Raw genomic sequence first — 26,071 nt, forward strand, 5'->3', positions numbered from 1 at the left:
TGTGTGTGTGTGTGTGTGTGTGTGTGTGTGTGTGTGTGTGTGTGTGTGTGTGTGTGTGTGTGTGTGTGTGTGTGTGTGTGTGTGCGTGCGTGTGCGTGTGCGTGTGTGTGAGAGAGAGAGAGAGAGAGAGAGAGAGAGAGAGAGAGAGAGAGAGAGAGAGAGAGAGAGAGAGAGAGAGGTTCACCATTCATCATTGATCCACTGCAGGACTGTGTTTCAGGGGGTGTGAATTATGGGCCCCTGTTGTCACTGTGACTGCTCTGCGTTGGACATTTCACCTCGCCACTGTAAATTTAAAGAGGGGATTACATTTTGCTGACTACTGATTTCAAAGCCGTATAGCCTGTCCAAGTGCAGACAACCGGCCGGTGCTCCTGAAAGAAGACTTAATATAGGCTACAGTCCGCATTTGTAGGATCTGGGATTTCATAGTCTGCAAAAGCCTGCCGGGAGAAAAAAACACGTATTGAGGGTCACAGAAAATCATATAGGTTGCTCCTAACGCGATAGACTACGGACCCAATCTCTACAGGGAAAGAAAAACGTTTTGTAGTTGAATGGGCGTTTTGGACGCGCTCGATAAACGGTGATGCTACGGCGGCGCGCAGGATCCGTAGAGGGAAGAGACAGGTGAGGTGCGGCTGACGAGCTGCTGTTATTTCACAGAGGCTTTGGATACCGAGAACCGTGGTATCCATCACCCTTTTCTCCACAGAGAAGAAGAAGAGCGACCGGAGAGGGCGAGTTGGCGACTGGCACCTGCCTCCTCCTCCCTACCTGGCCATCTGGTGCGGTGAGTGTGCCAAATGGTGGGATTGAGAGATGGATATGTGAGGGGAACCGGGGGGTGGATGGGATGAACAGGTATATAGGCTACAGCATGTGCGCAATTATTTAACTGCCACTAAATGCGATGCTGCATTATTACTCCTCCGGGTGTGCCAATAGATGTGTGTTGGACCTTTGTGGACATGAACTGCTCTTTGTGTCTGCTGCGAGTTGGATGTTTTTATCTTGTGCATATCTTTGTTGCATATCATTGTTCTTTCACGTGTTGCATAGTATCTTTTAGTGTTTATCCCTTTACCAATAGATTTGAAGTGATGTCTAAAAAAAAACAGCCCACAATTCTTGCAGATTAAAACACTGCATCACAACGATGAGCACAAAGCCTGATTGAAATTCTCATTTGGATCACAACCCGGATCATAGGTCGTGATCTAAATTAGGCTTATTACTCTTTTAAATGGTGTTTTCAGTGGTTCCTTTGTGTGTACTCATGATGCTTCATTAAATGTTTGCTTAATGTTTCTTGATAATAGGAGTAAAGGTGTGATGATTTGGAAGCAATAAAGTCAATTGATTATGTCATAACTAACTCCCAGCAGAAACAATGTGAAAGATACACTGAGCACACATTATTCCTGGAAGATGATTAAGACATATGGCCAATATCTGTTTCTCAGAGTCTTACTTATTTCCAGAGACAACTGAAACTGGAGAAAAATCTAAAATATAGCCTATCCTTTGTCCAAAACGTGTCTTGCACCAATAACAGCTAAATGCTCATAACCATAGTGCAAACTCACAACCTCCACGGCCCAAGTTAAATGCTCACTCACTGCCGTCCCAGCTCTTACTGAAGTGATTCAAGCCTATATGTAATTTATTGTTTACAACTTCATCCTTCACACTAAAAGTTATCGAGCTCCACAGAAGGACTACAACGACTCCCAGCTGCAGCTGTTTATGTTTGTGTTTTTGTGCCAGTTGATAAGCAAGAAGAGATGGTTTGAGTTTAAAACAAAAAGTGGGAGTGGGGAGGAGGTGAGGGAGAGACAGAAAGATAGACAGACAGATTGGGGATACAAAAAAATAAGGTATGGAGGATAGCAATCTGGCATATATGCTACAGGGGGTAGGCAGAGGATGTCAGAGACAGAAAAATAAATGATGGAGCAGAAAGCTTGGAGCGAATGAGCGTTTAGGGAGAGGGGCTGCAGACAGCAGTCTGAGCGGGTGTGAATGGTTTCCCTGTTATCCCTGCTGCCCACACAGACAGCCACACAGCAGCCGTGCGAGCAGGTGCTAACCCCACCACACAGCAACCGCAGGGAACAACAGGTGCAGCCACTGTTTCCTTCAGCCTCCCTTTGCAAGGCAGTCTAACACCCGCCCATCCCAAACATACAGCAATCCCAAAACACCCCCAGCCCAAACCGAAGGGAACCAAATGGATATTTCAATCTACATTTAGGGAAATAGCATACAAAGGCCAGGCTTGAGTAATTCAATTAGAACATTAATTATGCCCTAAACAAAGTTGGAGCCCCTTGAAGTAATAGGGCAGAGCAGTCTGTAGGTAAAAGCAATCTAAGAGAGCCTCAGGGTGAGACAAATGCCCATAGGGACATTTAATGAGCTCTATTGATCACATAGGACCCTATTCAATCACACACGCTAAGCCGCAAACAGGGCATCCCAAGCACAGGAAAAAATTAAATTGGATTGCAAGCCTTCCCACACAAAGAGTAAATCAACTGCAGATTAGTGTGTTGGGGTTGCTAAGAAGCACGTTTCTGAAAATGTGTTGAATGACAGATCTTGTGTGAGTGTGTGTTAAATAGAGTGCAATGTAACAAACAGATGATTTTGAAAGTAGAGCGATGTTCCTTCTTTGTTCCATTGACCAAGAGAACAAGTCGAACAATCAGTGACACATTTCCTCTCTTTACCTCTGGTTCACAGAAAGGAACATTGACTGACTGTGTGGCTCTGAACATGTAGTGTTCTATTCCTACTTCATATCAAACAACAGGATTGATTTGTTTCCTTTTGCCAAACCAGAGCCCCCAGGACGCTGTTTTTATGCTACTGTCACTTGCTTTTAACTGCTGTAGATTTCCCTGTTTTCACACAGTCTGGAGATAACTCCCACTCTGTTTTATTTTAAGGAACGTCAATGTACGCTCCTATAGAGTTTAGATGACTTGAAGTAACTTTCAAAACTTGGTGTATCAACTCATATCTGCCTCTAAAGCAACCTCCTTACTCTGTATCAGAAAGTAAGCAGGATTATTATTGTATAATCTTATCTGATCATAAAACAAAGCAAAGTTATGATTAGTTTCAGGAGATTTGAACGAATGCTGATTTTCCTCAAAAGCGGCCAGCAACAATCTCTTTTGAAGTTCCAGTTTCACACAGAGTGCTGTGTTTGTGTTTGGTGGGATTCTTCAGTACAAAATCAACAGTCTAAAAACGGTGTTGAAGTCTGCAGACCTCAGGGCGGTGAGATCAGAAAGACCTCGCTGAGCAAGCATCTGCTAGGTGACCTATTCCTGCAGTGAGCCATTGTGCAGGATTAAAAAAGTCAGAGTGTCAGGTGTCATGCAGGCGTACTTTCTTTACTTGTCAGAAAGTAGCTATTATTATTTCAAAATAAACTCTCTTATGCAAAACACTCTTTGTTGATGTGAGAGGCTTTGAAGAGCTTAACTTTCTAGAATACAACTCCTTCCAGATGTTTGAAAAGGAAAGGAGCGAGATATGAGGCACCACACAAGCTGAAGAGCTCTGCCCATAGCAAACTCTGCTGTAAATTGTCCATGGTGCCATAAACCGTATAAGATGAATGATGCTCAGGCGGCCAAGGTGGCTGCTCCATGTGGATTTGGTTGCTGTATCAGCCACATGTACCGTGTAATAATGCCCTGCAGTGGATTTCAATGTAGAAGAAAATCCTTCTTATACTTTACAGTGGCCATGCATCTTCAGTTTTATGACTCCCTGTCTTCACTGATCTCTCCCCTGAGATGCAGCCTCTTTTTATGCATCCCTGTTTACAATGTGAGGTCTCCTCATGCTATAACAGATTAACACGTGTGTTCATTTTGCAATGTATATTTTGCTGTCCACTGTATCACCTTTACAACACCTTTGACGCTCCTTCTTCTTCTTCTTCATCATTCTCATCAGGTCAGGACGATGTAGCATGCACAGTCTGTGTGTTTAGGGTCCACACATGCATATTTTACGAGTGTATTTGTAAGTGAATGTGAGGGTCATAAGAAGAATGAGTTAGTTTGTCTCCGAATGAACCTCTTCTCTTAGCATTCAGCTGGTCCTCCAATTTTACTGCCAGGCAAATTGGTTGTGAGTGATATCCCAGATGTTTCAACTTCGAAGATAAAGCTAGTCTAATCTCCTACCTTCTGTGATCTCATTTACATTGCAAAATTGCAAAATGAGAAAAGAACTATCCACTCTATGCTTTTACTGAGCCACTAACACACAACTGCACACAAACACAAAACAAAATAAGCAAATAAAGAAGTAACCTTTTCTCAAATGCCAACACAAAGGCACTTGACTTTTTACTTCTTTGCACAAAATGAATGGAGGTATAGATATTTCTCAGTAGCTTGGTCGACCCTGTTATATTTTGCTGCTTTTGTTGTCCAACAAACTCAGCCAGCACCTAAGCCAACGGCAGGCGTTAATGGCAGCTTAGTCAGAGGGATTTGGAGGAGTTTTTTATTTGGAGATAAAAACGCATCAGAGTGTGTGTCTCCCAGTTACTCAAGATGGTTTTGTTGCCTTATGAAGCTTTGTTGTGGCTAATCTTTCTACCTCCTTATCCTGTCCTTTCTCACAGCCGTCCCTTCTTTGCAACAAACACAATTTTTCTCTTTTAATTATGTCTTTTTATCCGGGGCCCAGTCACAACTGAGAGGAGAGGAACAAAGTGTAGTAGAAACACAATTATACCTGCGAAGTGGAGAGACAGCTCTCAGGGGAGGTGTCGTCTCTGGATATGAGTGTGAATGCTGCAGGTGTGTGTCTGTGCGTGCATGCGCGCATGCACATGTCAATCCAAAAGCAGGTTCTTTGGCATTTTGATATCTGTAGTGTGTAGACCACCTATAGTGAACTGTTATTCTCTTAGCAGGATTTTGCCAAAAGAGCTATATTTACCCTTACTGGTGATCACAGCACACAAAGAACAACATGACGAGAATATGAGCTATCCTTCAGCTTGAGCCAGCCTGTACGTCGGCAGAAGAACAGCCACTAACAGGGTATGAAATATATATGCTAATGGCTGCCACATTGAGATATTAGTACAACCTATTTAGCATAGTCTTTGTTAAGGTAGAAAATGATAGACTGGGAGATGCTGGGCTGTGGTCAGTTAAACACAGAAAGCAAACAAACCTTGCATATAATTAGAAGCTTGCTGGTTTCACTATTACTTTATATGAAAATAACAAAAGCGAATCCTTTGATCCTTCACTAAATAACGTAGGTACATTAAGAAGAAGAAGAAATGCTTCCTATAGACATTATGTCATCGACTACCTTGTACAGTACAAAGTGCATCATTACCACTGTGTGACAAAACAGAATAATCATAAGCAGCATTAAAACAGGTCAAATTCACACATTGTCGCTGTAGTGTAATTAGACAGCATCTTCATTGCCGTCATACACACTGGAGTGTGCGTGTGTGCGACTCTGCTCATAGTGTGTGTCTGAGTGCGTGCACTGCATACTCATGTGCTCGCCTCTAGCTCTCAGAGCTGTGCAGTGAATGTATATGTGCTTACTGCAGTCAAACTCTGGTTAGTAACGTTTGCCCTTGCTGCAGCTTTGTACAGCACCATAAATGTGTCTGTTTGTGTGTGTTTTGTTTTCGTGTGTAGCACCAGAAGGACATACATTACCTGCTTTGTAGCCCAAATTCATTTCAGTAATTTGCAAGCGTTTGATTGCTTTGCACCTGCCTTTCTGAGCTGGGTGTTTATCCCACTGTATGTACATGTCCATTAAGCATAAGCTGATAACTCACTGCATCCATAGGATACTGTGTGTCTGTCACTAGCAGCAATTTGGCTTTAGGCAGAAGGCCTGATTGGGAAAGAAGTCTTAGTCTAAGTCTGGGGAGATGGAGCTCTCTCTGGCTAGACTCCAGCTCTGTCCATCCTATTTTAATTACCTATGGCACTCACCCAGGGGAATATCTCCCTTCCTCTCAGTGTCTCAGTATCTTCTCTCCTCTCCTTCATCTCCCTTCTCTCCCTACGCTACCTTCTTCTACTCTTTCATCTCTTCTGTCCGCTCTCCCTATGTTGCTGTTCTTTCTATCGTTTTTTTCCTCTTTCGTAGGAACACATAACAGCTGCGTCAAAGGCTTATGCAGAGGTAACCTTTGCATTAGCATATAAATGACCCTGTAGATTGAATAGTATTTTAGGATATTTAACAGCGAAAGACAGATTCTCTTAACTCTGATTAAACCTGTTCTGAGGAGACAGGCAGCCACTTGAGGGCATATCGTCTCCACCTCGATAAGATAAAGACTTGACACAGTGATTCCACTGCTGAAGAGAAGATTGTGTGTGTGTGTGTGTGTGTGTGTGTGTGTGTGTGTGTGTGTGTGTGTGTGTGTGTGTGTGTGTGTGTGTGTGTGTGTGTGTGTGTGTGTGTGTGTGTGTGTGTGTGTGTGTGTGTGTGTGTGTGCACGTGTGTGTGTGTTATGCTGCAATTTACGACATCTATATATGTGTATTTTTTGGTAGAAACATACACATTTTATTATACGGTATAACAAAACAGACATAAGTGTTATTTTTTATTTTATTTAAAGAATCATAGTAGGGTAGATTTCATTAATTGATTAGTGATTTATTAATTCTTGTTTATGTTTTTATATTACTTATCTGAAGAAATGTATGAGCACATTTCTAGTAAACACAATATTGCAAGTGGGTTTTTTTGTGGAGAAACCCAAGGACAGTGGTAGTGGAAAAGGCTTCTAGTTCCAATAAGGCAATCGCCCACTGGCCTCTGTCAATCTTAATCAGTGACTACCAATCAGGTTTGAGCTTTTCCACGAATAAGGTTGCTCTGCAGAGAAGTTACCAAGCAGGAGTTGAGTAGTTGGGAGAAGCTGTTGTATGTGTGCGTGAAGGTTATTTTTGAGAGCCACTATTAGTATTGTATAAGTTTCTGTTTGGTTAACACTGTTAGTATCCCATAATTTCTACTGATTTGACAGCATGTGATTCTACCGAGGGTGCCACGTAATATGAGAGATTTGCAAAACATGTAAATTATATTAAACTGACAGACAATCAGGTGGTATCAACCATCTAAGTCTGTCTAATTCTGTGCCAATAAGCAACCCTCAAATATCGATTTATTCCTTTCACAAGTTCAACACCAGTGTGAAAGTGCTAACATTTTCTCAACTCTCAACTTTTATATTGAAATTCAACGTCAGCACATTTTTTTTCTTCACTTTTAAAACTGCATAACTTTGTGGTGAATAGAGTTTTTTTAAGAAGAGCTATGACACTCAGGAGCAATCCAAAGCAAATCCCTCTGACAGCTAAAAACAAATGTGTTTAATCTTCAATTGAGAGTGGCATTTGTTAAGTAAACATCTACCTAGTGGTGTTGTAAATGGACAAGCTGTGAGAAATGTACCGTATGTTGAAGAGCCAGACTTACACAATGTTTGTCTAAACTCTTACTTCAATGCTTATGTTCAACACTATAGAGAAGTTAGAAATGCATTCTGATATCTGTCTTGGTTACAGTCAGTTCACACCTTTTCCATTTTGTAGGAAATCTTTCTTAGAGTGTATTAATGAAGCTATAGTGCTTGTAGGGTGGAGTCCTGAAGTGTGAAGGTGACCCACTTCTCCCAGTTTAGCCTGTGTCTGTGTTCCTACCCTCAGGCAAGCTTTCTTTATTCCAGGCTTTATCCTGCATACCTTCTTTAAGAAGCAATTGTGTAACAAATGAGAGTACCTAAAGATTTCCACCTCAGCCAGGACTTTGTGTTGATGTTTGAATGCTTCATGTTTAAGTTTCTACCAACCTTTTATTTTAAATGTTCTTAAGTCAACCTGTAATAATATTGCGCCGGAAAAAATCCAGATCTTCATTTAATAAAAAGCACTAAGAAAAATATTATTATCCTCACACGTACTTCCTTTTTGTCCAAATCAAATCAAATCAAACGCAACAGCTTAACCCATGTCAAGTGAATTTATTCTTTTGAATAGTTTTAAATGAATACAGAACAATGATAACCCAGCTAGCTCGTTTAAATTCACTTTATATATTACATCCTCAAAGGGGAAAGCCAATGAAAAAAGCCTCAGCAGCAGCACACATATTATCGAAGTGTATGTGTAATACAGTAAATACATTGCTGTTTCTCAATGAATACATATCCCATTGTTGACATATTGATTTCAAATTAGCTATACTGTGTAGCCGGTGTGTGGATAATGTGGAGACAAAATACTTGCAGCTCCCCCATCCCCCTCCTCGCTGAGAGAAAGGGGACCCCAACCTCCCCATATCTGTGTCCACGTATGTGTTCATGCTCACTCATACCATTGTGTGTTTGGGATTTGGGTGCATGCATTAGTATGTGTGTGTACGCTCACACATATGGCATGTATGTGTTAAAGGGCGAACCCACCCTCCTCGCTTTTACATCCACTGCAATAGAACAGCTCTGCCTGGCTTTGCTATTGGTTGCTACGGTAACAAACGCACAGAGTGGAGTGGCTGCAGCAGCTAAAGAGAGAGGGTGAGAAAGAGAGAGAAAAGGAGAGAGACAGAGAGAAAGCATGGGAGAAAGACAGATATTTCTGCCAGCCGAACTAATCACAATGACAGATTGAAAACACCGCATCAGAAAACACACAAATACGATCACACACAGAGAAATGTCAACATCCACGAAAAGACGTGTTTGGATTTTTCACGTCCAATTTTCATCACACAAACACAAGCATGTGCACACTTATCAAAGGATATGCTGTACTGTTGTCGGCTGCAGCACAGGTCGTGGCTCAAGCCTCTAGACAGCAGTGCTCACAGCATCAGAAATGTTTGGATGGTTAGTATCTGTGCCTTCAGACGGACAGCCGAGGCTTTCTGTATTTATGTCTCTGTGTTTCCTCGCGGTCAGTAAATGCTCCTTGTGTAGAGAAGGATGTTGCTCTTTAGTCGGTCTCTGTTTAGCACGATGCAAGTGTATTGATCTTGTTCAGTAGCTTTAATAGTTGAGATGCCTTGTGCAAACATGAGCATGTCCAATATACACTAAAGGCCACTGAGGCCTTTTAGGATAGGATCATGAGTAAATATTTAATCTATAATCATTAAATAGATATCTTTCATATAGTTAGCTGACATAGTGTGGGGGCAGTGTTGAATATCCCAGCATGCTGCTTACCCCCTGTCACTCCTGTCGCTTCAGCTGCGGCAGGTGAACGCAAAGACTTTAACAAATGGAGTCCCAATGGAGTGAGGACGAAACATATGGACAAACTGATAAGAGGTGAGAGCAGGTGCTTCTTCAGATGACCTGCTGATTGGTTAATGATGTGAGAGTTAGCAGGTGATTTGCTAATGGACGGCCTGATGAGGCAAGATTACACTGTGTGGCTGTCACCGTCATTACACGTATCCCATGATATCCAACGTGTCATGTCACACCATTTAATCCTATCATGCCAACATGATCTGACACAAATAGCATAACACCCTTTCTTCTTCCCGTTGCTCATCTGTCTTCCCTTGATTCCATTGATACTCATTCTGTCACCGGCGGTCTGTTTTTTATAGCTTGATGAGCTGGAAGTCTGCAGCAGCCGGTATCTCTCTTTCTCAGTTTTTGTCCTTTACTAAACCTCCTCCCTCTTTTATCCTTCATCTGTTTCTTATGTCTCTCGGCTCGGCAGGGAGAAATCAGAACTCTTGATTATCAAACATCAAAGCGCTGCCCCAAACATCTTTTTATAGCCAAAATCATTTGAAATAGTGCTTTTGTCATGGCATCGGCCAGCAGCAGAGTTGTGATATGTTGGCCTTGGCCCAGATCTGACGGTTTAACTTATGGATCGATAACCTTAATCAATACACACTCTAATGAGGAGGCTACATCAATGATTGGCCTCAGGGTTTTAGTATGTAGCATGTGCAGACATTTGTGTGTGTGTTTGTGTGAGAGAACCGGAACAGTCAGGGATGACCAGCTTTGAAACCTAAGCTTTAATGCATCTTTACCTGCAGCCAAGATTGAGCAGTATCACTGCATGTAGCCATGCATTGTTATTTTCAGAATAAGTTGGGCAGTTTTATGTTCAACAATTATTTAAGGCTAGAATAGTGACAATTTGGCCTTTGCTTTTCAGCCTTCAAAGCTCTTTCTTTCTGGGCGTGCTCCTTCTTTTGTTCCTGAACACTTGGGATTTGTACGGAGTGATTCTAATCAAACCTTTTTTGGAATCCCCCACACTGACTGACACTAGCTGGGAACAGCTAAAACTCTTGATCACTGATGACAAAGATACCATGTGATACCAATGTTACAATTGGCTAACTGTAGATCAATTCTACACAAAGATTAACAAAAAAATCCTTTTGGAAAAACAAACTCTGACAAAGATTGTTTTGTCTTTATGACAGATATATAAATATCTGTATTTTAATTTTTCTGTGTGTGTGTGTGTGTGTGTGTGTGTGTGTGTGTGTGTGTGTGTGTGTGTGTGTGTGTGTGTGTGTGTGTGTGTGTGTGTGTGTGTGTGTGTGTGTGTGTGTGTGTGTGTGTGTGTGAACAGCTAAATTTGAGAGTGCTTTAAGTGGTCAGAGGAGTGCTATATAAATGCATGTTAATTTACCATTCACATTGTGGGTGTTAGTCAGAGATAATCCAATTCTTATAAAGATGAAGTATTTCACTGAATCTTAAATGTGTATACCATGTGTGCACGTTCAAGTTTGATTTTGAAAGGAAATTATTGGGTTTTGGCGCAAGCAACAACCATATCTGGAAAACACATTCCATTTCATTTCAACCTTTCTAAGAGTCCATACATGACAAAACAATTTCATTTTGCGTTTGAATCATCACATTTTGATTCTCTCATGAAATGGCCATAATGAAATGAGTCTGACCCTGCACCTGACTCAATCAGTTCTAGTTCAGGGAATCCCAATGGAGATTTAGATGAAGCAAGCCTCCCAGCCCCCTCAGGGCTCCTCCGGTGATGCTGATGAGGAGAAGGCTTAGAGATGTCAAATCTGCAATCTCTGGGCTAGAATTTCATTTGAAGAGGCCCACAGTGTATAGTCTGCAACCCCATATTCCCTTACTGCTGTCCTCAAATTGCTTGTCAATCAGACTCATGCACAATCTGAAGTGTTGGAAACACAGGTAATCATGGTTATTTATATGTGCGTGTTACATCTGGATGCTACTGCGTGCTTCAAATAGCAGTTGTCATCACCTTAGCAACTGGCACATCTACCTTTCTATCTGTTCTATCTTTGACAACAGTCGTGGGGTTTTCATCCTGGAACAGGCAAGCTGCAAGGTATAAAGAAAGAGAAACGAAGGGCGGAGGTGGGTGATGGAGGGAGCGAGACTGAGGATGAAAGGAAACAAGCGGGGGTTGGGGGAAACATGGAACACAATATTCAGCATTTATATTTTTGACATCTTTTGCTTTTCCAACCTTTTTTCATTTGTGTTCAATCAAAACATTTCCAGAATTTTAACAGCACTCTCAGCAACCCAAAAGACAAAAACCCCAGAACTCCACCCTTGTTGTTCTGCTCATTTTTCTTTCCTTCTCTTTGTACATCCTCTTCTTTTTCAAAGTATTCTCACATCAAAGACTGTGTATTTGAGCCACAGGCTTTTTGAGGAAATGCACATTTATTGTGATTGATGGCATGGCTGCCACAATTCTTGACTGGTAGTAACTTATGTGCAATGGTGTTATTCTACTGTCTTGGTTTTATAGGTGAAAGAGAGGCTGCAGAGCATGTGTTTGACCCCTCTTTGTTGTTGTTTTTTGCCATGCAGCATGTTTGTGTGTCAGTCGGCCTAGTCAGTCCACCACTTTCATCCCAACTAAAAATGTTTGTACACTTATTTTAATTATTGCCATTCAAATGTGTAAAGGTATTCATGGTCCCAACAGATTCAGTCTTATAGATTTCATCAATTTCCTGGCTTGTTTGTCCAGTACTTTTGTTTCTGACCAAAGACCTGCACATGTTGTAACATTATTTCAGCCACAGATATCCACTGTGTTTTGAAGCCAATTAGAAATAATGGTGCTACCAAAGCCTATCTATCTTTATAATCACATCCACACTAAATATGGAACTTTCATAGGTGCAGTTAGTGCTTCACAGAGCCGCCATTGGCTTGCTTTAAACGTGTTTTACTGTGTGTGGTCATATCTTGCCCAGTGTGAACCTTTTGTGCCCTCTGAACTTTTTAAAGAACAAAATCTTTTTACTCCCCTTCTCCTTGTTCATGATTTGGAGCCTTCTTGACCTTTGACCTTTAGAAAGACATTGTCCAGCTTACCCGAGTCACTCCCTTCATCTCTTCTTTTCTATAAAGACCAATGTTCCTTTTTAGTCACAAATCAATCAACACAGTTAGTGGCTTTGTAATCACGTGACTGTTTTGGCTCTTAGTGTGGTATATGACGGTGAGAATCCCCTCCAATTCAAACAGTTTGACAATGGATCACCATTAAGCCAGAAAGCAGACAATAGAAACACACAAGCTACCCGCTGAAGCAAGGTTGGTGGCAGCAGTCACCCTGCTGCACTTCTGACCCTGTCCTCGCAAACACATACACACACACACACACGCACACACACACACACACACACACACACACACACACACACACACACACACACACACACACACACACACACACACACACACACACACACACACAGTCACAAACCTGTTGATAAGAAATCTGTCATAATGTCACCCACACACTCGGGTACAGTCTCACACATGCACTTACAGACACATAAGGGCATACACAACAATGATATTTTCTCTCCCATCTCTTTTTCAGTTCATGTGTGTAGCTGCCATGGCGACCGTGGCTCCTCCCCTCACATTTCTCCTCCTGCTGCTTCAACTGGCGGACGCCTCGTTCCCAGAGGAACCCAGTCCTCTCAGCTACGTCCCCATAGAGGGTATGCTTCCGTCCTGCTGTGTGTGTGTGTGTGTGTGTGTGCGCGCACGCGCGTGTGTTTGTGTGTGTGTGTGTGTGCAGCATTGCCGATAAATGACTTCACGGTAGATGTGGAAATCCGGGGTCAAGTGTCAAAGCTTTGGTGTGAAACTGCTCCCTCACTGCCCGGGCATACAGATGAATAAAGAGATTCTGTCTCTCATTGGCAGTAGAGTAGACTGATAAATATCAGGGGGACAGAGAGATGTAAAGACAGACAGAGAAGGGGAGAGAAATGATTATTATGGATTTTGAGAGGTGCAGGGAGATGAAAAAGTGGAAGACAATTGGATTGGATGGGGTGATACAAATGACAGGAGAGAAGGCTGAGAGGTGGTAGAGAGAAGGGGAGGAGACGGCTGGAGATGGATCGCTACGTCCTCCTCTCTCCCTCCCCTACAGTCAAGGACAATGAGACGTTCTCCCAATCTGTCTCCTGATGATGAGGGTTCCCTGTGGAGACCGCCGTCCTCCTCTTCGCAACTTTCTCATACTCTGAAACTGTCGCTTTCTCTCTCATCCTCATCTGTTCTCCCCCACTTGTAGGGAGGAGGGTGAGGGAGGGCCTTTTTTTTACCATAAAATTACAATAATGGTTCCACACAGTTTTTCTCATTATGGAGCTGCATGCATCACCAAAAGCAAAGAAAAACACTAAGAGGATTAAAGTGTTTCAGTGTACTTTAACTGCGGTGCCATTCGTCTCCTCCGTATTATCTTTGTTTTCCTCAACAAAGGATAAAAAATGAGTGAAGACACTATTAAAGTGAAGGTTAGAAAAGGGTTTAGGGTGAATAAAGATGGTAAAAGTACTCCCTAACTGTCAAAGCCTTCTTGGCACTTAATTTCTGCATTTCTTTGCAAGTGATAACCTCTTTTACCTATGTGTGTTCATGTCAGTTGTGCGGAGGTATCCAGTGTTTTTGGGCAGAGCACATCGTTCAGCTCAGAGACAGGAGCTGCACATCCAGACAGTCCTCCAAGTCAACCGCACGCTGTACATAGGAGCCAGGTAACCAACGGCAACCGCCTCCAACTGTGTGTTTCTGACGTCCCTGCATTAATATCCTTTCGCTTTTATTTGATGCCACAGCTCCCATCTGCTGTCACTCTGTAGAAGACATTTTCAGTTTGTTGTAGCGAAGAGGTATTCAATCATGTTGTGAAATGTCAAGTGAAAGATGTTCGTTCACATTAGTCTTTTACTCGATGTATGGGAAATAGTAAACAGCAGAAGGAAAAGACTGGTCTCTGGGCCTGATCTAATTCTACTGCAAAAATAAATACCTGCCTAAATTTACAAACTGAATAATACAAATAAATTATATATTCTACCCCTTCACTCAGTTTTAATTAAAAGGCTTTAGCCGGAACAGATTTTAGTCACGAAACAAACACAAAAAACAGGTGGCAACATTTTTTACTAAAAGAAAAACAACAGCAGTACTTTTATTCAACCATAAATTAAGCAGGCCACTGTTATGACCAACATATATCATACATTAAATACTAATTCTTTTTACCACATATGTAATAACACAAGCTGCTTTAACTCTGTAATCCCTTACTGATGGGGAAAATGTATACTGCCATCATATACAATCTTAAAACAATATTCTTTTGATTTTGTTTCTGAAACAAATAATTTAAAAAAACGTTTCCCCTTGAAGGGCCAAAACTAAAAACTTAAGTGTGGACCACAAGGCAAAACCACGCTCCTATTGTATTTTATTGTATTGTTAGGATGCAAAACGGTACAGGGTTCCCAGGTTTTCTTAATCAAAATGCCTTTGGTGCAGGTTCCACTTCCTCTGCCATTACATAGTTTTTGCTAGAAGAATGTGTGTGTAAATTAAAAAAATATTTATAAACAAACAAAACATTGCAAGAAAATTGTCCACTGCAAAACAGTGCTAAAATTACACATTGTTTATTTTCTATCTGATGGTATTGCATCAGCACTGATTCGTTGTTTGTTTTGTAGAGATGACCTGTACAGAGTGGAGCTGGATAACATGGCAGGTGATGAGATGTTTTACAGCAAGGTAAACCCATTTCCTTGTACACACACAAAACAAAACTGATGAGCTACACACACACACATGGATAACAAACTTATTCTGAATGTGTTTTTTTCTTCAGAAAAGGACATGGGAATCCAATAAGAATGATATTCGAGTGTGCCGGATGAAGGGCAAACATGAGGTACATTGCTCAGGCAAAACTCTCTGACTTTGAGATCTATTCTCATGCATCAACACTATCTACACTATCACACGCTTGGACAGACACAACAGCTGTTAGAGGAACCTTATTTCCTTGGGGTGCACCTGCATACGGTATTTACACAAATTTGATCTTGTTGATACAGAATCAGTGCATCACTGAATCATACTGGCTCAGTGAAACGTTACCAAGGCCAAAAGATATCCATGAAGCCTAAAAATCCATTGTCAAGAACATTTCAGATAATTATGTGTGTGTAAGTTTAGGGTTAACAAAGTAATTGCTGATTAAAGTGAAGAGAAAGATTTGGTGGTTGGTACCTACGTTTTAGGTTTTATTCAATAGATGTAGGAGTTCTACCGGCAAAATCCAATCTGGGCGTAACTCATGGAAAGAGAGGCAGGAGGAAACATTAAAAAGCAAACCAAGCAGAGAGAGTGACACAGCCTCTAGGAGGAAACGATAATTGAAATCAGTTGAGAAAGGGAGGTGTATGTAGGGATGTGAGGTGTGTGGAGAAAAAGTGGGGAAGAAACACATAAGAAGGTTAGGGCCGCCACCAGGTACTAGAAAGAGGGGAAGAGACTACAAAAGGAAAAGATGTGCTGCTTCAAAGAACACAAATGAAAGAAGAAAAGACGTTGGAGCAAAAAAAAAAAGAAAAAATCACTGTGATAAAAGACAGGGAGAGAAAGACATGCCCAAGGTGGAGAGGTAAAGAGAATAAGAGGAAAAGGACAAAAGACAGAAGATTGAAGCTTAAGTTTGCAAACCCGGATGAATTGATCAAATTGTAAGGCTCAGGATAAATGATGCAAATGTGGAATATCTGGCATAGACTACAGTTATAGACCTAAAGATGTAATATGGTAAATCATCTAATAGGTACGTGTGTAAGGAAACTAATCACAGTCCAAAAATAGATATATTTCACAGCTAAATGTCATACAGTAGCAGGGAAAGCGCAGGTGAAACTAATAACATTCGCAATGGCTCCATTACATTTCAGGGGGCCAGTAAGCCAGCAATACCTGAACTGCAACACCTGAATGTATTACAGGAATTGAAGGAATCTATTTCGGAAAATACAATCATATGCTTTCTTGCCAAGAGTAATTTGAGGAGATCGATACCATTCTCCCATCTATATGGTAAATATTTAGGCCGGCAGCTGGTCATCTTAGCTCTAAGATCAGAAGCAGCTTTATTTTAACATAAAACAAATATTTGCCAAATGCCCCCCACCGTGCTGCTGGCATTGAGTCGCTCATGCTTATAAACTGTAGTATTTCAGTGTGTGTTTGAATTGTAGAGGTAGTGTAGTTATGTAATTTTCCTCCTGATGATATTGGTAAGCAGGTTTTCTATTGATAAGGGAGTCATTTTTGTATACATTTTTCATAGCCTTTCTTGAGTAAGCATAGCAGGAACAGCACAGGTGGAAGTGATTAAATCAATACTGACATGTAATTACAAATATGCTTATTTACTTTGGTTGCCTTGTCCAAGGTGAGTGACAGAAGAAACATTGAATATAATTATGGTATTGGAGCTAAAATATCCTAAAACAAATGATAACTTTGTCAGCGTATGCTTTAAGCCGGTAGCTAGCTAGCCACATTCAAATCCAATAATGGGCGCTTCTCAAAGCTCCTGATAATCAAATTACAATCATTAAGCTTCACAGGTTTATTCAAGAAGCATGAATTATTATCCACATCTTTGCAAATTAAAAGTCACCAGACTTCGTTGGATCACAAAAGGGCCGAGGGGCTGACCTGTGTGATCAGGTTTCAGATTTGGTGGCAGCAGCTTTAAATCTCAGCTCAATCAGCAGCCTCTACTTTGAAGACAGCTCTAAAGTCCCCGTCCTTGGACCTCCAGATGGAGTGTGGTTGAGAGTTTGAAGGACTGTTTTTAGCTTTGTTTTCCTTTTTACTTAAAACTTGCAGCCTCTTTGCTCTGACAGCAAGTTCAACATTGTTGACCTGAACCTTGTGATGTTCTTCTCTTTCATTGTGTCCTTTTGTGTTTTTCTCTATAGGAAGAGTGCCGTAATTTCATCAAGGTTTTGCTCAGCCAGCATGGTGGCCTGTTTGTATGTGGAACAAATGCCTTCAACCCGCTGTGCGCCAACTACACTGTTAGTATCCATCTAGCTGGTCATTCTCTGTGTGCTTGCCAGTTTGTGAATCTATACAGTACAATTTTTGTTTCTTTTGCAGAAAGACACTCTCGAAATGGTGGGAGAGCCTGTCAGTGGGATGGCACGATGCCCATATGATCCACGACATGCCAATGTGGCTCTTTTTGCAGGTAAAACCTTCAGTTTGCAAACTTACAATAAAGAATTCTGTTTCTAGCAGACATCAGACTCAATTTTCAGCTCCAGACAATGAAACGTCTGTGCCCTTGTGTTTAGCTTTACAAAAGATTTATAGTCAGGCCGCTCACAGCATTGTTGGTTTTAATCTTCCTGCCCTTGCACTATCTCTCCATCTGTATCTTTGTCTTCTTCTTAATCTCCCTCTTTCCTCTCTCTGTGCATCTCCCTTGCTCTCAGATGGGAGTCTTTTTACCGGCACTGTGACAGACTTCCTGGCCATCGATGCAGTGATCTATCGCAGCCTCAGTGACAGCCCCGCCCTCCGCACAGTCAAACACGACTCCAAATGGTTCAGAGGTACTTTTCAGACACATTAAAATTACTCTCCTTAGTCAGGCACCTTCAATAGACAATCAGGAAGCAAATAACAAAAAACATTTTCTTAGTTTACTCCAAGTAAATGAAATCATTGTTGTGGATTTTCATGAGGTAGTGAAGCACTAATAAACTAAATACACTGAAACCATCTAATTTCATAGATTTATTCTAAGTGGCACAGGCTTAGACAGAGTGATGTGTAGAGGTTAGTTGGACCCTACAGATTCAGGGTTTTAACAACCCGTAGATTGAACAACTAGGTTTGTTTTCCATAGAGAACACAAACAAGCCGAGGTAGGTCAAAGCTGCAACAGTGCTAGATGAATACATGATAAATAATGTGTATCCTCGTCCATGATGATAAATTAAACAGGGCATAAATATTGGATGAGCGAGGCCCTTGGACAGCAGCGGTCCATGTTGATGTTAGTGTTATTACAGCTTCATGTCAGGAACTGTGGAGCGTTACTTTGCCCCCCCGGCACTTCGTCACTATTGTTCTGTATGTACAGTATGTAAGTGTGTTTGTCCAACTCTGTTTTTCTCATATTATTTTCAGAGCCCTACTTTGTCAGCTCGATGGAGTGGGGGCCTCATATTTATTTCTTCTTCAGAGAGATGGCAATGGAGTTTCATCATCTAGAGAAGGTGCTTTCATCCTTTCTTTCATCCTTTCTTTCTTTCTTTCTTGCTTCATTTTGCCTTCACTTTACTTATCCCTTCTTGTTGTATTCCAGGTGATGGTATCACGTGTAGCTCGTGTGTGTAAGGCCGATTTGGGTGGCTCTCAGCGGGTCCTCGAAAAACAGTGGACCACATTTTTGAAAGCACGTCTAAACTGCTCTGTCCCAGGAGATTCACACTTTTACTTTAACCTCTTGCATGCCACGAGCAACATCATCCACATGCAGGGACGAGACGTCATCCTAGGTCTCTTCTCCACACCACCCAACAGGTAGCAAGATGCGCACAATTTGAACACAAACTAGCACAAACACTATTTTTCTCACCCCTGTTTTGTTCTTGTTTTTCTATGCTAGCATCCCTGGCTCTGCAGTGTGTGTGTTTGACATGCAGCAGCTCGCTCATGTTTTTGAGGGCCGTTTTAAAGAGCAGAAATCCCCAGAGTCTATTTGGACTCCTGTGCCGGATGAAGCGGTGCCTAAACCAAGGTATTGTTATGCAAAGTGTATATGAGCTGATCTAGGGCAAAATACTGCATTGCTGCTTTACTGAACATCTGTCTCACATATAATGTGTACTTACTCCCCTGCTATAAGCTCAAACTGTCAATCACACAGAAACTTAACAACCAAATATTTTAATATAGCCTCCATCAGCCGCAAAACAAAAACTCCTCTGGCTTTTTTCTTCTTGCTCTCTCTGGCCTCCTTATGCTGTCTTTCTTATCTTTCTACCTCTGAACTCTTTTTTCCATCTATTTATCTTCTTGCAGGCCAGGCGGATGTGCAGTGCAGGGATCTAGATTTAGCTCCTCCAACACACTCCCGGACGAGGTGTTGAACTTTGTGAAGACCCATCCACTGATGGACGAGACCGTCCCACTACTGGGGCACAGACCCTGGGTTGTTAAGACTATGGGACGGTACGAACACTGACTTGTGGTTTGATAGGACCAGGGGAGAAATGTGAGACAATGAGCCCCTGGGTACAGATGCATAGGAGGGGCAGGAGGGGAGTTTGTGTGTCTTTTTGTTCAGATTGTGTGTGGTCTTTAATGTCTTTTTTTTGTCTTTGGTGTAGACAAAGATGTTGTTGCAGTTATTTGTATCTCTCTGCAGTTGCTTTATGTGTCTTTGTAGTATGTGTTTCTGTTTCTCTGAGGTTCTTTTGCATCTTTTTGTGGTTGGTACCTGTCTGTTTGATTAGCATATTGGATGTGGAGGCTCCTGGGCCATGTTCAATAATTCATCCATGTATAGAGGAACTTTTTATTGCTTGAAAAAGGGAAGCGTAAACCTGCATATACGAATCATAGGGATAGGAAATGTTGCCTATTGATTGACATTGAAAAAAAAAAGTCTTCACTCTGAATCTCTAGGTACCAGCTGACAACCATGGTGGTGGACACTGAAGCTGGCCCCCATAAGAACCGGACGGTCTTGTTCCTGGGCTCAACTCGGGGAACCATCCTGAAATTTCTAATGATTCCCACCGGAGAACCTGTTTCCCACCGCAGTGTGTTTCTGGAGGAGGTGGAAGGATTCAACCCAGAGAAGTGAGTAGGAGTGGAGTCATATTCATCCTTGATCTCCATAACGTTATACATTTTGACAAGTTGCTTCAGGTAGATCATGGCTCATGCTTCCTGCCATTGTCTGACAACTGTAGAGCAGCAGAGACAGTTTACCCAAGAACTGTTTTTAGTTTTACTTATTTAAAAAAAATTATTCTAACGTTACGTAGCCCTGGAGGTGACAGGGACAAACGTTTCAAAACCTGCACATATGGTTAAGGATATCCCATGTGTTCTTCACTAATGTGCATGCTTGCCAAAGTTAACTTTTTTAAAGTGTCCACATACAATTAATCTATTTGTTAAAGACAACTCAGTTTACTTGGCTGTATCTATTACACTAATAGCAAATGTATATTTAAATAATGTTTTGTTATTAAAATTGTCTAAGAGAACATCAACAACATTCAAAATCTTAAGAGAAGCATAAGAGGTCCATATTTGAGAAGTATGAAAAGATAATGTGTGGTGTTTTGACTTAAGACATACAAATACTATTAGAAATTCTGACTAATTGATTGATCAACTTAAAGTCTCAGTTGTTTTTGAGTTAATGATGAAAGTAAGCATCTTGTTTTATTATTGTATTTATCATGATTTATACAAATGATTCGTGTCTAGATGTTTTTAGCAGCAGCAGAAAAAGATGCAGCTTGAATTTGATGATTTTTGTGTGTGTTACTGTGTAAGACCTGACTGTCAAAAATGGTGGCTGAGAAATATGGATTCTGTCTGACTTGAAGTGCAAACAGCTGAGGCCTTTGACCCTGTCACAACTTGATTTGAGACACACACTGACACACAAGCTACCTAGTAAATACTAGCAAAAGTCGTTAACATAACCTGTTAACGACTGGTAAAACCGCGCACTATGCTTTGGCAATTATCTGCTGGTTTAATAACATTACATACAAAATGTTAAATATATTCAATTAATATTATTTATTAGGTTGATTTTTAATTGAAATTGTCCAAACATTTCAAAATTTCCAAGATTAACATCACTTGTAACTTTTCTGACCTAATGAACTCCTGCGCTGACCTTCCTCTGCTGGTTACTCACCCTCCAGTCTTCACCGTTGTGTCTCTATGTCTCAGGTGTGGTGAGGACTCTCCTCAGGCTCGTCAGATTTTGTCTCTGTTGTTGGACCGGACCAGTCACACTCTGCTGCTGGCTTTCCCCTCCTGTCTGGTCCGGATGCCCACATCTCGCTGCCACCTCCACTCACGCTGCATGAAGTAATTTTCTTGCCTTTGACGGTTCATATAATTTCCTTAATGTTTCTTTGTATGATAATGAGGTCAGTATAAATGTAGCAGTGGCCATTAGCCAAGGTATGACTGATTGCCAACTTTTGTTTTTGTCCTTGTGCTCTCACTTCCTATTAGCCCTAATAATTGTAATGCAATTCTTCTAATGCTTCAATCAGCAAAGGATAGATGAGGTGTGTTTGTTGAAATACAGCTAGCTTGTTTATTTTTGGGAGAATTTTATCCCTGAAAAATACAAGTAGCTTCAAGGCCATCTTCATCTAAGTTTGTAATAAAATGGATGATATATTATAATTACCAAGAAGGCATTAGTTTATTACTGAACAGATGGTGAACATCTTTTGAACTAGAACCCCACACTGTGAACCTGACTCCCACAGCAGCCATTCAACACAGTTGGATTCAGGAAACTGAGAACAAGTAGCAACTCCATATGTGTGACTGCTGTGTGTGAAGATGAATACCACATGAGGATTTCACATCATATACAGTTTTCTACATTGTATGGTTTTATTGCCCAGCTAAACCTAACTTATTATCTTGTTAACCAGATAGACATAAGCAAGCTAACGTTCCTGCTAAATTCATAGCTGTAACACTTGTTCCTAGGTTCTCTAAGTTTCCCAGGGAGGCTTTCCTGCTAAAGTTATCAAAATGTCCGCACTGAGAATCAGGTCATTCCTTTGCATTTCTTAACTTTTTCTTTTTTTTTTATGGTGTGTAGGAGTTGTCTAGTCTCCAGGGACCCATACTGTGGCTGGACCAGAGGCAGCACCTGCTCCTTCCTGAGACCAGGCACACGGTGAGGACAACACACACACACACACACACACACACACACACACACACACACACACACACACACACACACACACACACACACACACACACACACACACACACACACACACCCCACACACCAATCTGTAAACTGTTTCCTACCTCTGCAGACCTGCTGCCTGCAAAGTCAGGAGAGGTGATTATACAGTTTTATTTGCAAAGTTACCACATGCCTTTAGGCGATGTTGTATACAGGTAGGGCTGGTAAGTAAGCTAAAGTTTAAGGCTATTTAACTTTTTCACAATGCAAAGGACAATTATGGAAATAGTGAAACATTAAAAAAAGATACTTGTTACTAAGTAATTGAAATCAAATTGTTGGGCAAAGGAACACAATTTAAGAGAATAAATGTAATATGTCATGAACATATTACCTATTAAAAATGTAAACACACTATAATAATATTGGCAAATAATCTTAAATTACTTAAAAGAAGTCGCTACACAGAATCTACTCTACTAAAAAATATAGTTTTTAATTTAAGCGTTAAATGGTGTTTTATTTTTTTTACTTTTCAATGTGTTTATTCCTATAAAACAATATAAAGAATGATTGGTGTCTGTACTGAAGTGAAACGTTGTACCCAGCATCACTGTCAGATCTAGATCCCATCCTCTTCATCTGTATGTCTGACCCTGACCTCTTACCTCTGTGAGGGAAATCAATAATGGGATCAATAGTGTATCCTATTACACTGAACAACACACCAATTTGTGCCATATCAAATTGATTGATTCCCATCAACAAATGCCCCCATTAATGTACCATTTCTATGTTAATGTTAACATGTTAATAAACGATCATTTTTACATCTACATGTTTTTGTCAATAAGGTTCATTTATTCTTGTTATGTTTGACCAACATTCCGTCATGGGAGATCACACAACTATGCATTAATGGCACTTTAAAAACATGTTCCTTACTTTATGCTGTATGTATATGAAGACATATATTGGATTGTCTGATGTGCTGATCTCTGTTTCACTGCAGGCTGCCTTTTCAACAAGATGTGGAATACGGAAACACCACCTCCCATCTAGGAGACTGTGATGGTAGGTTGCAGCAAAATGTCATGGATGCTTGTGGCAGCGTGCAGCGGACTGAGGGCAGACTCCGCCTAGTGGCTCTATCCCTCATTACACCTGCTTTGTTGTCACTGAACAGTTTCGTCTGAAAAAAACACCTCTGATATCACAAGAGAGAGTATATTTCAGATTGACAATATCTGTAATTTATCAAATGTAATTTAATCACAACTATAATATAATTCCTTCACAGCTCATCCTGACAACCTTAAAATTAGCAATTGTGTTTTTGTTTTTTTCATTTATTAGCTGAATGATGTGACAGTGGAACTAGGATTTTGGTTTCAACCTCACTGCCAAAAGGTCAAAACGCTCCCAGTGTGAGACAGTTTGATGAGAGAGGATGTGAGAGATATAACTCCTGCTAGACAAAAGCACTAGACTGCAGGATGGCAAGTGCAACATGCTCCAAGGCCACTACGCTTTGTTCCCTCAAAGCTGACCATCTGAGAGAGCAAGGGTAGCCAGTGAGCAAGCTTAGCATAAATCACTGATGTCACTTCTGTAGAGAGGCTCAGATGTCACTGCAGCAGCACCAGAGATGGCTTCTTTGAACCTTGATCTAAAATGTACAGTCAGTGGAAACCAAAAAAAGTCACATCTTCTCCAGCAGATTCCTCCTGAGTTGCATTAGGCCAGTCATAACATTTACTCAGTCAGATCTGAATTTCCAAACATAAATATAAATCTAAGCCCTCATCACACTTAAACTGTATACAATCAATATTTAACTGAGATATTGGCCACTAATATTATCCTGCACTTAAAAAGTGATAGCAGAGAGTCAGGGATGCAGACCTGACAGACTTTAATCCGAGCAGTGAAAGCACAGCAGAGTCCGAGCCAGGGACAGGCATGTGCTGCTGTGTCTGCAGATGGGAGTGATTAAAGCTGGGTGGAAACACTGAGGTAATGGTATGCTGTGTGCATGGAGACACAAACTGGCCGGGCTGCAGGATGGAAAGTGTGAGGAGAGGATAGAAGAGAAAAAGAGAGTCAGCTGCTGTGGTCTGGAGCTTTGCTGATGACAAGTGCAGGCTTCTCTGAACCTGGAGCCTGCAGAGCCCCAAGGCCAGACTGGAGAGAAGCTTAGTTTAAAGACAATCGTCCTATTAGGCTGAATGTCATTATCAGCAACGATCATTGTTATTGTATTTATTGATTTATTATGACATAATGAATCTTGTGAGTCGAAAAGCACTAAGTAGAAGAAGCAGAAAAGCACTATATGTAATAATAATGATCATTTGAAATTGCGCCCTGTGGAAATTGAGACATTGTTGTTAATGTTGTCCTCTTCATTGTGTCTCTTCAGGAATTCTGCAGCAGAGTTTGCTTATTGAACCGGAGAGCTTGGTCTCCCTCAACCTGCTTGTGGCATCTGCAGTCTCAGCGTTCACCATCGGGGCGGCACTCTCTGGCCTTGCCGTCTGCTGGATCATGGCCCACAAGCCCGCCAACCGTCGGCACGGCAGCACCTCCCAGTCCTCTATCCAGCGGCGTGAAAGAGGTCTGCTGACCAATGGCAGCGGGATGGGAGGCTCTGTGCTAAGTGTGACGCGGCAGGGAGGCGGGGAGCGACCCTGCTCTCAGGGCGGGGAAACGCTGTTTGTCATGCCCAACGGCTGGGTAAAGTCAGGAGAGCTAGACCCGGGTTTCCTGCCAACCCCGGAGCACACGCCTCAGCAGAAACGCAGAGGCCTACGACTGTCTGACTCCAACTCCGGAGGGTGGGACACCAGCCAGACGTACCTGGGCGGAGGCTCCGTGGGGCTGGGTTCCCCCTGCCGTATCCCCCCTTCTGTCTACCTGACCACCAGACTCTTCCAGCAGGGGGGAGGCGGGAGACACAATGGTGAGGGCCGTGGGATTGACACACCACGGCAACACTATGTCTGCCTGAGCAAGCAGGAAAAAGGAATGAAGGGGACACCCAAAGCCCCCCTCAGGAAGTCTGCAGGAGAATATGTGTACCCTATGACCCCACAGGATTCGCCTGAGCGTCGGAGGGTGGTGTCAGCACCCAGCGCCCCAGTGGAGTACAGCGAGCCGATGCCATTGCGTTGGCAAGCCCCGGAAGGTTACATCCTCAGCAGCCACGGCATGGTGCCCGTCCCCCTGCCTCCACCCTCTATGCCCGCCCCCAGTGGCCAGACGTACATGTCCCAGCAGCACAACCCCGCACTGAGCAGGGCCCTGCTGCGAGGGGCCCTGGAACGAGGGGAGCTGGGCGAGTTGGTGGATCTCAGCCAGTTCATTTGTAAGAAGAACTGCAGTGATAGGACTCAGGCGGGCCAGTGACTCACGAGGAAGTTAAGTGGAAAGAGAGCTTTTCCATGACCATAACTCTCTGTTTTATTTACCAAGATCTCTCTTTCACTCTTTCCTCCTCATTCTGTCTATTCCCCTCTCCCTTCCCCTTCTCTTTTCCCTACATCTTTACTTGTCATTCCTCCCTCTGATCTGCAAGTTTCTTAGGATAACCCCCCCCCCCGACACACACACACACACACACACACACACACACACACACACACCCTTCCCTTACCCCCATGATCAGACTCTCTTTATGACTGGCTGCTGGGTCTGCCACTCAT

General features: G+C 42.0%; 1 protein-coding gene across 1 annotated transcript; it reads left to right on the forward strand.

The window, feature by feature from the left end:
* Positions 1 to 287: 287 nt before the first annotated feature.
* Positions 288 to 25,899, forward strand: LOC134866174 (semaphorin-6B-like). Its single transcript, XM_063886173.1, has 18 exons — positions 288 to 630; positions 716 to 793; positions 12,927 to 13,050; positions 13,989 to 14,100; positions 15,073 to 15,133; positions 15,231 to 15,293; positions 17,359 to 17,457; positions 17,540 to 17,630; positions 17,878 to 17,997; positions 18,578 to 18,666; positions 18,756 to 18,973; positions 19,059 to 19,190; positions 19,475 to 19,624; positions 20,081 to 20,257; positions 21,374 to 21,514; positions 22,272 to 22,349; positions 23,380 to 23,441; positions 24,790 to 25,899. Exons 3-18 carry the CDS (start codon positions 12,930 to 12,932, stop codon positions 25,773 to 25,775), a joined length of 2,700 nt encoding a protein of 899 aa, XP_063742243.1. The 5' UTR covers positions 288 to 630; positions 716 to 793; positions 12,927 to 12,929; the 3' UTR covers positions 25,776 to 25,899.
* The last annotated feature ends 172 nt before the right edge of the window (positions 25,900 to 26,071 follow it).

This window comes from Eleginops maclovinus, chromosome 6 (assembly GCF_036324505.1).
Source record: "Eleginops maclovinus isolate JMC-PN-2008 ecotype Puerto Natales chromosome 6, JC_Emac_rtc_rv5, whole genome shotgun sequence".
Taxonomy (NCBI): domain Eukaryota; kingdom Metazoa; phylum Chordata; class Actinopteri; order Perciformes; family Eleginopidae; genus Eleginops; species Eleginops maclovinus.